We start from the raw sequence: 16,768 nt of genomic DNA, 5'->3' as shown, positions 1-16,768 counted from the left end.
TGATACTGCTCCATATTTGTCGGCTATTTAAGGTGTTTCTATAACACATGCTCCTCTATAACACTGCTGACCGGCTGGTTTTCTGACGCACAAACTTTTTCTGCCAACTAGCTAGAGTTAGCTAGGTAATAAAAGTACGACAGTTACCTTAACATGTGCTCCACTGGCAGTACAGAGGATGTTTTGCAGCAGATGAGCAAACTGTGGTCCATGCTGGATGATCTCTCTGAAAATGACCCTGCAGCCTACCGTACGCTTATAGAGAAACAGATAAAGGAAGGAGCTGAATTCAGAGCGCCGCCCGAGCTGGACTCCTGCCTCTGCACTGAAATACTGGTGAGTTTCATTCGTGAAGGCTCCTTCCTGTGTAGGCCCCAGTCCATACTGTGGTCCATACAGGTGTTGCTCATCACATTCTTTGGTTCAGCTAGAAAGGAAGCCCACCTTTATTCCTCCAATCATAAATTAATACTCTAAATTCAAACATAAATTGGGGAAAGTTAACTGTCATATCAGAAAATGTAGGTAGGTAGGATACAGCTCAGTACCCATCATCAAAAAAAAAAAAAAAAGATTCAGTGTCCCAGGTCCTGTCATTGGTACAAGAAATTACATTACAGGAGAATTTGGATTGGGAACAGCACCTACTCTGCAAAAGGCTCACCCAAGTAATGCAGGCATCTGATGGAGGAGGGGGACTGCCAGGAATCAACTAGATGTGCAACAGCAGTCCCCTAACTTCAGCAAGGCCGCTGAATGATGCGGGAAGGAATAAAAAGGAAGAACAATCAAATGTAGTGAGCTATGGAATATGAAAACAAAACAGCCCACATATGATGTACTGCTCACTCCAGCAGTCTGTTACTTGTTTGCAACCCTCAAACACATCCTGGTGGGCTGCAAAAGCAGTCTAACACATGGAGGATATACTTGGTGACATAACCAACTAACTTGTCGGTAGCTATTAGTCAGGAGAGTATAGACTAACTGCAGCTCATTAGAAGTTAAAGCCACCTTTCTGCAACAAACAACCTTCATCTGGGAAGGTGAGAAATAGCATGTCAACCCCGTCTTTCTGAAATACCTTTACACTTGAAATCAACCTGGACCCAGCTCTGGTTCTCTGGTCCAGTTCCTGCCAGTCTGTCTTCACTGTAGAACTGATCGTCCCTTGGGAGGATGCAATCAATAAGGCATATGACAAGAAAAAAGCATGAGCAAGCTGAGGAAGAGGACCAAGGCTGGAAAGTGGAAGTCCATTCAGTGTAAGTGGCCTGTAGGGGCTTTGCAGCCAGCTCCACAGTAAGACTGACGAAGGAAGTAGGCATTAGGAAGGGAAGCCTAGTACAAGTTAATCAAAAAGCTTGCCACTCTTGTCAAAAGAAAGTAGTCACAGGGGCTGGCTGAAGCAGAAGGAGACCGTGTGGCCTGCCAAATTACTGGTGGGTGCCATGTGAAATACACCCAGGTCTGATCACCCTGTGGTGGGTCTGCTTTGGCGGAGGGAATCTTGTGAGAAATTACGGAAATGCACTATGAAGCTGGGGTACAAAGCTGATGATGTGTCGCACTGACAGATACATACCCACATGGTCAGCAGCAAACACCCCATCTAGAGGACTTCTCCAACCCACTCAGGTCTGTGTTATACTGATAGGGATTATAACTTCTAGTCCTATTAATTAGTGTAGTCCATTACAAGCTGTGAAAGCTTTGTCATCAAATTTCTTGTTTTTATCCAACCAAGAGTAAAGTAATAACCTAAAAATATTTCTGCTGAGGAGCTGTAAGCTGTGCTTGCTTTATATATCCTAAAATACACAGGCTGCACGAGAAACACAGGCTTTTTCTTCACTCTGCAAAGATGCTAGACTTTTATCCACTTAGAACTTTGAAATTGAATTTGTTTTGACAGATCCTTTTGACAGCACTGTGTTTCTGTGACAGAAACCAAAGAAAGGCCTGCTGTACATCAACATATGCGGCTGGAAACGTGTGCCTGCGCCTCAGGATCCCAGCAGGCCTTTACCAGTGTACACTGGAAAACTGGAAACAGGCACAAATGAAGATCAAGGTGTGTGTCAAGCTGCAGACCTGCCATTTGTATTACATGACACAAGCAAGAAAGTCATACTTTTTCCTTTACAGGCTGGTATACTGTGCTGGATGTGGCATTAAATCCTGTGTTGCTGCAGGAAAGTAGGGAGAACAAAGCAGAGATTAACCAGGTCTATATGCTGGCCCTGAGCTTTGCCCAGAAGCAGCTTGGGATGACGTTATCACAGCAGTACAGAGTTGTCAACAGTAGCCCAAATAGTAGCCCAGATGAGTTGCACTGCCGGCTTGGATTTCAGAAGTTGTCCAGTGCCCCCAAACAACCCAACACAGGTAATGCAATAAGACTGTCAACCCTGACAAGCTTTGATAAGCACTTTATGTTGAACCCATGCTCTTTACCCACTCTCCTTTCACCTCCTAAAACAATTTTCCTGATAATCCATAGTCCTTTTTTTTTTTTTTTTTACAGCCGGTCAGACACCAGCTGCCCTCCTGCAGCACATCTCCTCCCTACGATCAGAAAACCAAGAGGACTCTGCTCCTCAAATTATCTTTAGGCCTGCAGAGAAAATAAAGAAGGATTTGATCCATGTCATCTCAGCCGCTTCTGTAGAGCCTCAGAAGCCAGAGTATCGACTCGAGGTGAAGACCGATGCAGCAGGAGTTCCTGACAGCGTGGAACTGACGGTGGAGCTGCCAATGGTTTGTTCCATGTCAGAATGCCAGCTGAGCATGTCCAAGGTTAGTGGTTACACACTCCCTTGAACAGTTATAACGAAGCACTTTAGAATCCAGTGTGTGTCAGTGTGTAGCTGGATGTCATAAGAAATACATAATCGACCTGTAGCGAGCCTTAGTAGCACACTGGATGTATTTTTCTCTGCAGGATGACGTCTTACTGGAGGTGGAGGATCTTTACTATTTGCTTGTGGACTTCCCAAAAACTGTAAACGAAGACACCGCGTCTGCCATCTTTAATAAGAAGAAACGAAGACTTACATTGAAAGTGAATGTCTTGTGATCATTTTCCTTAATTAAGAAACAAATGTGCAGTGTTTGTTAAGCTAGCTAAACACTGGCATTGAAAATGCCTCAAACAAAAACAACAAAACTCCTGTTGTGCAATGTACAAATTAAAAAAAAGGGAAAAAAGCACTGAGAGCGCATTGTGCTGTGGAGGGACTCGTATTCTGCCTCAGAATTCAAGTTAACTAACAATAAACAGCTTGCGTGTAAATTGATCCATTTCCAAGAGCAACATGTTTGTGAAACAAATATGTAACAGTGTCCCTTTGTGCTGTGTGGGCTGAGGCTCAGCATCAAATTTAATTCTAACCCCCCCCCACCCCCCCAAAAAATTAATTGACTTTAATGACAATCTGTGGATTTTGTTTATTAATGTGTGGGCGCGTGAGTGGAGGTGTTTAATGGCTACGAGCTGGTGTCATTACCGTATGCAGGGGGGAATAATTGACAACAAAACGAACCATGCAATAATTTATGTTTATTAAAACATCAAAATTGATGCAGAACAACAACATCAGTGTTTGGCAATCTGGAACATGTGGAAAATGTCAGTAAACACTTCTTTCTTTTTTTGAGGTTTGCATACTATGCACTGATTACAGCGTTTTAAAGCACAGCGTAGCTTGTTTTTTCATATAAAGCTAACATTATTTTATTATTCAAGTATGACTTTACTGACCATTACGTGGTAGTCCCACAAACTTATTTATGAGCTGCAAACAATGTGCGACATGCGGTCCGTAAACGAAAAAAACATTGTATCCAAATGTTTAGATTCTTCATATGAAACATTCGCTTTTAAAACATGGTTTTGTTTTGTACCTTAATGGTGTTAGCTCCATTGGTCCCAGTTTTGTGTCGTAACACTATTCTTTCTTATGGCATCAGAAGTATTTTCAGTAGCTTCCTGGTCCAGTGGGAACAGCTGAGGTTTGTAGTGACGATCTCTAGTTTTTTGGCGCTATCTCCGCTCCCCGTGATCCTCCTCAACCCACGCAACAATCTTCCCCTCCCAGCCAGGGACAACGGCTCCATCCTGAAACACCTGAAAAGCCAGCATCCAGTGTTTACATATCTGAGAGACCCATATCTATACTATAAAAGGTTTGGATAGAAAGTAAAAATGAATACTTGAGGTTATCCAATTCTTTGGGATGGAAATAAGTCTCCCCATGGTGTTTTGAAGTGCACAGTAGGCACAGCTATTATTAGCATATCTTACTCTATAACTGCCGTTTTATATTTGCCAGCTGAAGCCCAATGTGAAGAGAAATAGGGGCTGTAATTTTACTCCCACGCCTACCTCCTCTTTCACTGTGCCAAACTCTGGGTCAAGGGCCTTGAAGTGGTATCTGAAACTGCCTTGTCTGTCTACAGCTGCCTTGAAGTCTCGCAGTGTCACCTCTCCCAGCCTGGAAGCACACATATATCCACACAAACGTTATGCTTTGGATAAACCAGCCCAGGCATCCATATGCGGCTATGGTCAACCAAAACCCAACTAACAATTTGCTTAAAAAATAAAGAACGCTCCAGTGAAGCAACACACAGCACTGTATCAAGCCACCATAAAGTGTTTATATACTCACCTTTTTGGGATGTTAATCAGAAATGGAGTGAGCGAGCGATCTGTGAAGTAGAGCACTTTAGTGGAGACGGCAGTATCCAGTCCTGGGCTGCTGTGTGAGTGCGCCATTTCTGGAAAAAAACCCAGCAAACATTGTTTTTCCACAACCAAAGTCTGAAAGGGTTCTAGCCTCACACTCAGTCATGCCCTCTCTTTGCAGCACAGTGTAATTGAATGGCACAATTTGATTTAACAGCCAGTAGAGATGTTGCGGGGGATGACAAATCCTAAACAAAAACGAGCATTTTGTTTGTCTCACTCGAGCTCGGCGGCCAGGAGTCACGGTCTGTCGAGTTGGCTCTGCGTCCTGGCGATTTGAATTCCTCCTAGAAGAAGAACCAATTACTCATAGCAAACAGTCGGATGTTATCAGTTGCTGAGTCATCATTTGGCAAGTGACAGACGAGCTACTACATTTTAAAATTTCCTCTTTGAGTTGTGAGAGCGAGAGTGTGTACCCCTCTGTCCTGTCTTCGCTGGGTGTCCAGAGAGTGCAGTCTGTCCATGAGAGTGGCCACGCCCTGCTCCAGAGTGTCCAGGGTGTGATGTTGGGGGTCATGGCCGGAAAAACTGTCCCTCAAACTGCGAAGTGCTTCCCTGACGACCTGCAGCTCTTCACCCTGTGAAAAACAGTCCTCTGATACTTAAAAAGAATTGGAAAAAAATTCGAAATCATTTTGAACTGTGGACATTTACAGACATTATTGGTTAATGAGAAAATTAAAGAGTGCATACTGGTGCGCTGTGCTGGAACACTGGAGGAGATGTCGAAGCGACTGAGTTACTGTACCCGCTGCCCTCGCTCCTGAACGCCTATCAGAGACAGAGACAGTATAGACCAAGGTGAAAAGTGTTCTGAATGAAAAGTGTGATAATATTTACAAAATGTGCTCAAACTGCAATACAAAGAGCAAACACGGCCTGTGTAGCTAAAAAAACAGCCAGAAAGCTTATTCATCTAAATAAGAGCTTCACTTTTGTCCAAAAACTATAAAAAAAACATCACAACGTAGTGGGTGACATGTTTTTTTCCTATCATGATGAACACCGTGCACAGGAATCTATTTTGAGTCGATTTCACATACAGCATCCTGCTGCAAGGGATACTCACCGGTGCAAGAAATATGTATTAATCTGCCACTGAAAATAGTCTCCAACAAATGCACCATTTACTCTGATCTGAGTAACAATTTATAAAGACCACACCGCTGAGGTGTAGTGGGAAATGTAATGTTTTCTTCAAGCATCATGGTGCCTTAATATATTTATAGTTTTTGGTCTTATTGAGTAATGTTTCTCGTAAGAAGAAATATATGGGCTATCTTGCGGCAAGTACAATGTAATCACAGACCGATGCGCGATAAAAAAAACAAACAAACGTTGGTGTTATATATGAGTTCTGCATTCAAACATATGTTATTTAGCACGTATATGTGAAACCTGTCATGCTGCATACCCGTCCCAGGCTGACTTCATGTGCCTTGTGCTGAGCTTCATCAAGCTTTTGCTGCTGCTGCTGCAGTATTCTGTCCTTCCTCCCGAGCTGCTGCTATTGTGACAAGAGAGATGGATGGCACGAGGCTTTATTTGCATCTCTATGGCTAAAAGAACGCACTGACGTGTATATAATAAAAGACAATACCTCATATTCGCTAAGTAATTTGTTCCTTTCACTCAGCTTGCGTTTGAGCTCTGCCTGCAAACAGTTATATCAAGGTGATATATGAGTGCTATAGTTCTCTCACTTAAACCTGCAGCCACGAGTCAAAGAGGTCGAATATTTCATCGTGTCAAAGGGAAATCATCACTTGTCTCACATTTTCCCCCTCCAGCTGATCTTTGGCCATGTTGCACCTCAGTAGTTCCTGCTTTAGCTGCAGCACAGCATCCTCCTGCACTGCCAAGCGCTGCTGCAGAGCATCCTAATGAGAAGCAAGAGGGAGATCAAAGAATTGTCCAGAAAAGACCTGAATACTGATGAACTGCATCCACCTGCCTCATCGACAGGATCCACCCAGCTCTAAACTTCTTTTGATCTTTGTAAAGAAATGATAAATGTATAATGTATGTGATAAAACTTACAGAATCATCAGTTTGGGAGGGCGCAATAGTCAAAAAGGTTAAATATAATCCTTTAATCCATTTTACTTCACATATAAATCCCAAAACTAGAGTAAGAGGTTTACCTTGATGGCCTGAATGTGACGTGTCTCCTGTTTGTGCCTCAGAAGTTCCCTCTAAGAGCCACACAAAGGAACAACAAAAACATTAGAGAAAAGGACTCTGCCCCTAAGACAGCTCATCTATGTTAAACCTAATTACATTTACTTACTGTACCTTGAGATCAAGGGCTTCCTCCATGCTTTGGTCCAGACGACTGCGGATGAGAACCTTCAAAGGGAGAGGGTACGAGCGGGGTAATTAGAGAATGGAAAAATGTCAGAACGTATGAGGAGGCATTGGGCCTCCATGACAGTGCGCTGGCAGATCAGAGAGATTCATTTGTGCTCTATAGTGGCCACTCGTGAGACGAGTAATGGCTACAAACATCATCAGAACAGAAGGGCTGACACGGACACTTCAAGCTCGGTGGCGAGCAACTGTTGTTTGTTTTCTCAAGTTAGCAGAGAGAGGGCACTGTACCAGCTGCTGCTCGGTGTTAGCCCGGTTATCTCCAAAGCTCACGGATCCATCCTGGTCTTCCTCAGGGAGGGAGCCATGGAGCAGCAGAGCCTAAAAACCAAAACACATACAAATCTGAAGAAAACTTGCAAGCAATGATAGTTGCGACGCATGATAGAGAAACCAGGTTTCTGTGGTTGTAAATGCCTCCGTTTTTGCTAATAAAGTCAGTGAACTGAACCAAATCAAATTGAAATTACACTGACAAGTCTGTGTAAATATACAGACTGTAATGTAATATAGAGACTCTAAAACTGAAAACATAAAGGCTATTACTGTAAAAGTCACCAAAACATCTATTTTTAATTTATGAACAGTATGTGGACGTGCTGTCGCTGCACCGATATTTGTAGCTGAATACTATAAATGACCCCAAACATACCAATTAAATACCATGTGCCAAACTTATTTATTTGCACAAATTAATGAAGCTGGCAAAGATTAGCAAATTTTGTAGGATTAGCTTTGTCTTTCATATTTTTATTCTTAATTATTCTAATAATCTGTGGCTCTCTTCCACACCGTGTCTTTGTTCTGTTTCCCTTACCTCACCCCCAAACGCTTGCAGCAGTCTGCCCCGCCCTGAGCCTGATTTTGACAGAGGTTTCTTCCAGTTGAAAAGGAGTTTTTGCTTTCCACTGTTGCCAAAGGGCTTGCTTATAGGGGGTTATCTCATGCTGGGTTTTCTCTGTTTTCTTTGTATTATTGTAGGGTCTTTATCTTACAATGTAACGCTCCTTGAGGCGACTGCTGTTGTGATTTGGCGCTATATAAATGAAATTGAATTGAATTGAATGCATTGATGTCTGAATAAGACCCATTATACTGTAAGGATCTTGCACATGGAAGGTATGTTGTAACATGGCAAAGACTCAATGCTTTTCACAACCTTCTGACATTCAAATCAAGCATCAGAATTGGAAGAGAAAGGTCCTTTTATTGACTTTGAAAGTGGCATGGTTGTTGTTGCCTGTCAGGCTAGTATTACAACAAAAGTATGCAGAAGAGCATTTATAAATGCTCAGTGTGTTGAACCTTGAAGCAGATCAATTCATCATTCACAGAAGCACCAATATTAGACAATAGAAGATCTCAATGTCTGATGGTGGTGTATTGGTGTGAGGGATATTTTTGATGGCTGCACCCAGCTGTATAACGCGCCTCGTCACAGAGCTCAAATCATCCCAAACTGGTTTCTTGAACATAACAGTGTATTCACTGTACTCAGATGACCTCCACAGTCACCAAATCTCACTCCAATAAAGCACCTTTGTGATGCGGTGGACCAGATTTAAATTGTGTATGTGCAATTGACAAATCTGCAGCAACTGTGTTATGGTATCACATCAATATGGACCAAAATCTCTGAGGAATGTTTCCAGCACCTTGTTGAATGTGTGCCATGAAGAATTAAGACAGTTCTGAATCTAAAAACCAGTACTACCAGGTATTAATGCCTAATAAAGTGGCAAGTGAGTTTATATTTTATATGTATTATAAGCCTAACAAGTCTCATTTTATGATTTTCTTATAAAAGCGCCCCCTTTCACATTTTTTCATGCAACATAATTTTAATCATTTCATATAAATTATAATAGATCAGTGACTTATCCACAGTGCACTCTGCTATTCACCCTGTGACTACTGGGATAGGCTCCGACCCTTCTACGACCCCGATTGGATAAACGGAAGTAACAGAATGGACTCAAAGTATAAATCAGGTAAAAAAAAATTTCATCTTTGTCTGTTTATCTGTCAAAACACATATTATTCTTTCTAGTGGATGGCTTTATCATGCTTAGTGTGTTACATCTGGTCTATCTGTTTGGGTTTCTTTTTAATTACTTCATTTAAAAATATATTTCCATTTTTAGCATGTAGCATTTGGATCTTGTCATTTCTTTTGTCATTTCTAAGTCTTCCCAAAATCTTGTAATCTTACTGACTGCTAGTGACACTCTGGTACAATTTTATTTAGCAATTTAACTTGGAAAGTGCTGTATAATTGCAAATTAACTAAATATGCCAGAATACATGTCTATAATTAACTAAATTGAGGCATGTATTTATTTCCAATCCTCTGATGAGATTTCAGTTATACAGTCTTCATTACTTGCGCTTGGTTTACAATGTGAACTCCCTCATGAACAGAGTGTAAGCAGATTATAAAACGTTGATATGACGACCTTTCTTTAGCAGTCCTTTGTCATCGATACTTTAGTAGGAATCTGTGGGGATCTAGTGAGTAAATAATGTTGATGTGCTGCAGAAAATAACAGTGTTTTCTTTTCAGATTAGATTCTTGCTTCAGTTCTTCAGTGCACATAATAATACAAGAGTTTGGATCTTTTGAACTCCTTCAGAAGCCCGATTTCAAATGCACAATCTGCTGTGCCTTGTGAAAGCAAACCAGCTACCCCATACTGAGCTTTGGATTCGAAAACAACCAAGGTGTGATTAAAGTGCAGACTTTCAGCTTTAATGCATGGGGTTTAACAAAAGTATTCCTTTTTTGTTAGCCATTTTTATACAAACTAACATAGTATTAAATATACACATTGATTTTAAAAATTACAGAAATTGTTTGCGGTCAGTGGCTCCCTGAAATTTAGAACCCATGCACACCACCAAGTGCTTTGTTTCATCCCTTGAGGTGCCCTGCAGGCCCTTTCTGCAGCCACCTTCAGCCGCTGCTTCAGTGTTTGGTGCTGCAGTCCATGTGCATCCCTTCTTTTTATTTTAAGAATGTACCAGATTGTTGGTTTGGCCACTGCTAGAATTTAGTCATCTCTTTGATAGTTTTATTTGGTTTTTGCATGTTTTACAACCTAATGATGGACTCCTTCACTTTTATTAGCTAATCTTTTGGACCCCACATTGAGAGTTCCAGTGAAAAGCTCTAAATCAACTCCCAGTCTTTTTTCTGCTCAGTTTGTCATAAAATAACAACAGAACAGGCATCACTTAACCATGGAGCTGCTTGTCAGTTAATTATCTAACTACTTGTGAGCATCTGATAAGACAAGATTACATAGAAAGCGGCTGTAGACATGCAAACATTTTTAAAAACTTTAAGCTAGCACTGGATGCTAACAATTTTTAAGGTTTCTTCAGACTGTTTAGTTGCATTAGGACCAACTACATGGTGATTTTTGTTTTTCACTATGGCTCTAATTTAACAACCCAGTGCCCTGATTTTATTGTAAGGACAGATAATAAATAGCCTCCTTTTTAAAATGTTTCAGTGACTCAAAACAGAGAAACAATAAAGTCAGCAAACAGAGGTATGGTGGGTTTACCTGCTGATAAAAACTGAGCTGAAAACATTTACATGCCCTGACCAAACTTTCATCCTTCTTTCTCAGAATCTATTTTTTTACTACTTGCTCCTTACTCTGTGGATTTGTTGCAAATAGGGCAGCGACCCTGTCGCTTATATCCCTTGGCCCAGAGCAGCAGTTTGTTTTGAAGTGCATTACCTGTAACCGGAACACCATCCTTCTCGCTTCTTGCATCTCCTTTTCCAGCTGCTCCTGGTGTGCATCCAGCTGCTCCTCCCAGGACTTCTCTTCCTCCTGCCCATCGTGCCCCAGGGAAGGACACAATCCACAGAGAGCCACCTCCTCTAAAAGTGGCAGAGGGACAGGGGAAATGAGGCAAGGCACCTTTTTTTTCACTGCATCATATCTGGCTCTACAAGAGTTGATGTGCAGCCAACCAACCTGTGACAGATTTCTTCTCTGTCAGCTCAGATTTGTCATCCTGAGGTTCCCCCTGGTTCTCAGGGTGATCATGGACTGTTTCTTCTTTAGGGGTGTCAGTGAGCTGGGTGATAACATACTCCTCTTTGGAGGAGTGAGCTGGGCTGGCTGAGCTGAGACTGAAACAGATGGTGGGCACAGGCAGGAATGAATGTGCTTGTATGCTGCCAAATGAGCAGCAATAAAGAAACCTAACTACATAAAATGGCGATTTGAAATTTTAAAAATTCCCAGAGGAGCACAATAATGTAAATTAATCCCGTTTGGGATAGATATTTTAACTAAATCCATTTTTGAACTCATAATGCCAACATGATGCATGATATTTCAAACAGCATTGTCTGCATCACGGGTTCCCAGATTATTTTGTAGATAACAGAACTATTACAAAAGGGGGAAAAAAAGAAGAAAAGACTGAATGAACAGATTTTCAACTCATTCAAAAAATACACAGCAGGAGCAGGAATGCCTGCAAGCCTGTCATTTTCTAACAGGAAATTCTTTACATATTTTGCTCCCCCTTCGGCCATAATTTCATAACATAGTGCTGGCATGGTTTCTGAACAGCTTGTTTCCTTGCAGTTTCATGAATATAGTGTTTTTGAGAGCATCTCCAGCAGCCTGAGGTTCAGACCAGCTGTCATCTTCACTCTCCTGTGTTTGTGGACATTGGATACAGCTACTATGACCTGTGACCTATAGCATTATGCACAGTCCCTAACAGGGTAGTTTCCCTGTGTTTTTCCCTCCGAGTCTGCATGTGAAGACAAGCCTGCGACTGCATGAACAGATCTAAACGCTGTGCAAGCATGCCATAGAAAAGCATCACTACTCATCACCCTGCTCCCCAGGCTAACTAGCTGAGAATGAAGGAAAGAAAGCAAAGAATGTCCTGCTGAATTTGCTTCATATGTATGGTGGTAAGATTTTCTTCTTATGTAATAGTTAGCACTAGCTAATAGCACAGCAAAGTACTCTCTGAGGATTAAAGGACATATTCCTTTGATTAATCATAGTTAACGTCTGCTTATCAGCCACTGATCGAATCAGAAACACACCTCAAAGAATCTAATGTTAAGCAGACTTAGTGAAGCATTTCACCATTACAGCATCCAAGTTAGCATGCTAATATTTGCATATGATGGGGCTGAGAGAAATGTCTTGCAGGTAAAGAGTCATGAACAAATGCACCAGACATGTAAATTTTGTCTTGATGATTGTGCTCGATTGGAAATCAGTGAATAGCAGAGTTGTTACAATCCAAATGTATAAGGGCATACATTCCACAGCTGCTTTATTAGGTATACATGTTCAGCTGCTTGATAATATAAATGTATAATCAACCAACCACATGGCAGCAGCTCAGTAAATTAGGCATGTATACAAGGTCCTGCCTTGTATAAGGAGCATTAGGAAGGTGAGAAAAAAGATGATTTAAGTGGTTTGTTAGTGCCAAATGTGCGGGTCTGACTGTCTCAGAAACTGACAATCAACTGGGATTTTCCCACACATTTCTAGGGTTTATAGAGAATGGTCCAAAAAAGTGCAAATATCAGGTGAGCAGCAGTTCTCTGGGCAAAAATGCCCTGTTGGACATCTCCTCTGCCAGAGGTCAGAGGAGAATGGACAGACTGTTTCAAGCTGATAGGGGTGTCTGTAGCTCAGGAGGTAGAGCAGGTCGCCTACTAATGCTCCAGTCTGCAGGCCAAATATCCTTGGGCAAGGTCCTAACCCCAAATTGGTCTACAGTGCATCCATCTGAGTATAAATCTGTGAGAATGTTAGATAAGAAGCACTTACACAGAACGAGCACAGAAATTTAGCTGATAGGAAAGCAACAGTAACTCCTGTTACAACCAAAGTATGCAGAAGAGCATCTTTGAATGCTCAACTTGTGAAACCTTGAAGCAGAACACCACACTAAATGCCACTTCTTTCAGGTTAGAACAGGAATCTGAGGCTGCTTTTTGCATAGGGTTACCAAAATTAGACAACAGAAGATTGAAAAAATGTTTTATGGTCTGATGAGTCTCGATTTCTGCTTCTGCTAGATTTCTCCTTACCCATCCGACATTCAGATGGGTAGGGTCTCTTTGGTATAAATAACATGGAAGCATGGATCCAACCCGCTTTGTATAAATGGTTCAGACTGGTGGAAATATATTGGTTAGAGGAATGTTGGATCTCAATTCAATAGAGCACCACTGGGATGCTAAAATGGTTAAACATGGTTTAATGTATTATTCTTTTTATATATCAAACCATACTGAGAAAGTTATGATTAGTTTCGTCTTTCCAACTTCCCGGAAAGAGTCTCTGCACTACTGTAGGTCACATAAAAACATGAACTAAGCCTCTTATCAGAAGCTGCTGTAATTATCCTTAAGTGTTTTTCAAAAAGGGATCAAAGAAGCACCTCCTACTAATCTAGTCACTGCAGATAATAACACTCTATCATTGTCTCTAAGAGTAGTTCAATAACACATTTATTGTAAATGCTCTTTGCTGATCTCTCGCTACAAGAGAACACGTACAATCCGATAGATTTGGAACATATGGGTTTAGCAAAGATTAAGCATTGGGATTTGCAAAAGATGAGCTTCTGTGCAATAGATTAACATAATTTGATCAGTGGTGGTGGCCTGAGTGGGCCTCCATTTACTCCAATTTTTAGATACTTTGCTTTAGTATTTATACTTTTTTTGGCTACTTTGTATTCATAGCTGCTACAAACTGCTAAAACTTATTATTTCTCAATATTTATCCGACTGTTGCTTGTCATATTAGCTTTCGTGGATTAGTAGATTTAGTTGATAGCATTTTAATAGATTTTAGGCAGTGCAAGTACTTAGTCGAGCCATCAAAGAAAGATTTTCTCTATATGTTTCTTTGAGTTTTTTAAAAGAAAGAAAACTTGTAAAACCAAACCTTTCACAAAAATTATCAGATGAAAAAAAGCTGTTGTATCTTCTTTCTTTTTTTCACGTTCACCACTTTTAAAAAACCCTCAAATGCTGTGGTTCAGCGGTCAAGTCCAAACACCCGTTTTGGGAACTACTAAATTATAGATGACAGTGTATTAAATAATCCAAACTACTTTCACCTCATTTTTCTACAACAGTAAAGTGCAGCTTATTCATCTTTTATAACATATCAGTGACAGTTTGTGTCATCATCAATCTTTTTGACTGATGTGTTCAGCACTGACCTTAAAGGACCAGTTAAATAAAGCAGGTCATTGTAAACATGGTGCAAAGTGAAAAAGAAGATAAAGTTATCAGATTAAAGTAAAGAATAATGTAAATCAGTCTAATCAATTTAAACTTATATCTGAATCGTGGCACGGCATACACAGAAATAGCTGTTAGAGAGAGGTTGCTAGGCAATAGCAGCTCGGCTCACACAGACACACACAGGGACACACCCACACCTACTGCACTGTAAACACCGAACAATAACCTGCACAGCTTGGCTTTCAAGATCAAGCTGTTCGGATGAAACGCAATTCCATGACTAAGACTGAGATTCACATGCGGTTGAAGTGATAAATCTGTTTTATAGTGTTGTGATTGTAGACTTACATATACATATATATATATATATATATATATCTGCCACTGATGCATCCCTGCATTGTCAACAATAGCAGTAGCCTGAATTGCCGTACTGTTCATATTAAAATAGCACTTACCATTTCATCTGTTTGGCTCCCATGCTGGTGTTTACAGGCTTAACCTCCCATACAGTCCGCGCCCCACATCTGGGTGATGCCCTGCGTCTCAGTCAGGACCATAGCCCAAACACAGCCAGAGGCAGCAGGGAGGGGAACAGCCCTGAAAGCCGCAAGCAGAGGAGTCTCCACGTCGCACACTGTGTTCAATCAGAAATAACAGCACGTTTAAATCCTCTCCAACAGCATATTCCTAAAACATAAAGCTCAAAATCCTAATCAAAAGCCCCCAAACCCTTCCCCTAAATCATACCAAGGCTCAGTCGTTGCTGGCAGGGGGAGATAGGGAGAGACAGACAGCGAGAGGATTGGAGCTCAGCAGCACCAGTGACTGAAATCTGCCTGGTTTCTCATTGCACTCGCCTTGTGGTGGAGCTCACCAGCTCCCATTCACGAACACAATGTTTTTTGTTCCTTACGGACAAGAACTGATGCAGCTCTTGTGCATCTTTTTCACCCTTTTTGCATTCATTCTCCTGTCCCCTCCCTCCCTCTCCTTCCCCTCTTTTCTCTTCTGCTTGGCCGAACTGGCTTTGTATCACTCCTTCCTTCGTTTGGTGAGAGAGAGGATGTCAGACATGGCTCTGTCTGGGTGTGTTCACCCTCCCCCTCTCCCTTATTCCTCCTCCCTGCTTTCCCTACAGCTCTCTCCTTTCACAAGGAGGAAGAGGTGGGAGTTGTTCTCCTTCTCCTTTTCTCTCCATGTACTGCATATACCTGCAGCTAAAATGAGAAATGACATTCTGATTTTTAAAAACAGGAAAATTAGCAGACTTTTGTTTGTTGATAAAACCACAGGCTTGTATAACAACATACCATACAGGCCAAGCCATTACCAGAGGGTAATTATATATTTACAGAGTCAGAGGAAATAGGGAGGTACTTAAGGAGAAATTGGTATTTATAGAGTGGACGCATCAGCCTGGAAAACCAGCTCTTCTCACTTCTGTGTCTTGTATGTACTGAAAAGCATTTCAATGCTAATGCGCTACAACGTCAGAGGCATCAGATTAAACTCAAATTTTTAAAAAAGTGTCAGCTTCATAATTTGAACACCAGGCAGCAGAAACAAAAGAATTTCTTTGACATGTACAGCCAGTGTTAAGTATTCCTTTGAAAGGCGTTTTTGGCAGATTACGCTGTCATTAAGTTGTTAGAAGTGTTGGCAGTGTCATCAGCAGGAAGGAAAAAAAAGCAACCAAAAAACGTGAAGTAGGTCTCAACGTGGCAGCTTGCAGTTCTGCCCATAACAAAATGACAGCGTCTTAAATTCCCTATGAGCACCATCGATGCATGCTTCAATGAGCTACTTTACTGTAGAGCCATGAATATGTATGTAACCCACCATACAAATGCCGCATTAGATTTATGCAGAGAAACAGCAGAGGCAAAAGCAAGCTGTCATGCCGACAGCTATTTGTGCTAAATCAAAATGACAAAAATATTTAAATTTGTTGGGATACCTACAATAAGTGAAAAATGTTTGAATCACACACAAAATATATTTTTGTAATTTCAAAAATATAAAGTGTTATTAGTCCCACATTCCGTGTATCCCTTTATTACGACTGCCATGTGCGGTTATCTTTTTCTAGTGTATATTTGAAAAAACCCTTTTAATACTTTAGTAGCTTTTGCTCATTTTCCAGCTCCATATTTTTGTTCTACTAGAGTAGCTTTGCACAATTTAGAGTTCAGAATAATCCCTATTTATCTGATACTGGGCTTTAGGGCAGCCCTCTTACCTTAAGGCTCATTATTTGGCATTTTGGAAACGTAATCAATCCACGGTATATAACAGAAAGTAAGGAAATGCACAATAGGTCACCTTTTAGAAGAATGTGATGCTCATACAAACTAAGGTTTGTTACACTCTCCGTTCCT

The 16,768-nt window shown here is 41.1% G+C and overlaps 2 protein-coding genes across 3 annotated transcripts; one reads left to right on the top strand and one right to left on the bottom strand.

Annotated features, from left to right (window-relative positions):
• Nucleotides 1-153: 153 nt before the first annotated feature.
• pih1d2 (PIH1 domain containing 2) lies at nt 154-3,079 on the top strand (the record flags this gene model as incomplete). Its single annotated transcript, XM_080889125.1, has 5 exons — nt 154-336; nt 1,948-2,074; nt 2,149-2,388; nt 2,528-2,799; nt 2,945-3,079. 5 exons carry the CDS (start codon nt 154-156, stop codon nt 3,077-3,079), a joined length of 957 nt encoding a protein of 318 aa, XP_080745251.1.
• Nucleotides 3,080-3,542: 463 nt separating this feature from the next.
• dixdc1a (DIX domain containing 1a) lies at nt 3,543-15,469 on the bottom strand. 2 transcript variants are annotated; one of them, XM_080890062.1, is made up of 16 exons: nt 15,138-15,469; nt 14,846-15,024; nt 11,116-11,273; nt 10,873-11,018; nt 7,355-7,444; nt 7,049-7,102; nt 6,898-6,948; nt 6,529-6,633; nt 6,354-6,407; nt 6,168-6,257; nt 5,447-5,524; nt 5,170-5,331; nt 4,971-5,037; nt 4,674-4,782; nt 4,388-4,496; nt 3,543-4,129 (listed from the first exon to the last, which is right to left on the bottom strand). In XM_080890062.1, exons 2-16 carry the CDS (start codon nt 14,866-14,868, stop codon nt 4,046-4,048), a joined length of 1,380 nt encoding a protein of 459 aa, XP_080746188.1. In that variant the 5' UTR covers nt 14,869-15,024; nt 15,138-15,469; the 3' UTR covers nt 3,543-4,045. The 2 variants fall into 2 exon arrangements, with proteins under 2 accessions (XP_080746188.1, XP_080746187.1); XM_080890061.1 differs by having other exon boundaries at nt 6,168-6,260; nt 15,138-15,466.
• Between the last annotated feature and the right edge of the window lie 1,299 nt (nt 15,470-16,768).

Source organism: Rhamphochromis sp. 'chilingali' (genome assembly GCF_963969265.1).
Source record: "Rhamphochromis sp. 'chilingali' genome assembly, chromosome: 8".
In the NCBI taxonomy this organism is placed as follows: Eukaryota; Metazoa; Chordata; class Actinopteri; order Cichliformes; family Cichlidae; genus Rhamphochromis; species Rhamphochromis sp. 'chilingali'.
The sequence above is the reverse complement of the archived record's forward strand: the minus strand, read 5'-3'. Positions and strand labels throughout refer to the sequence as shown.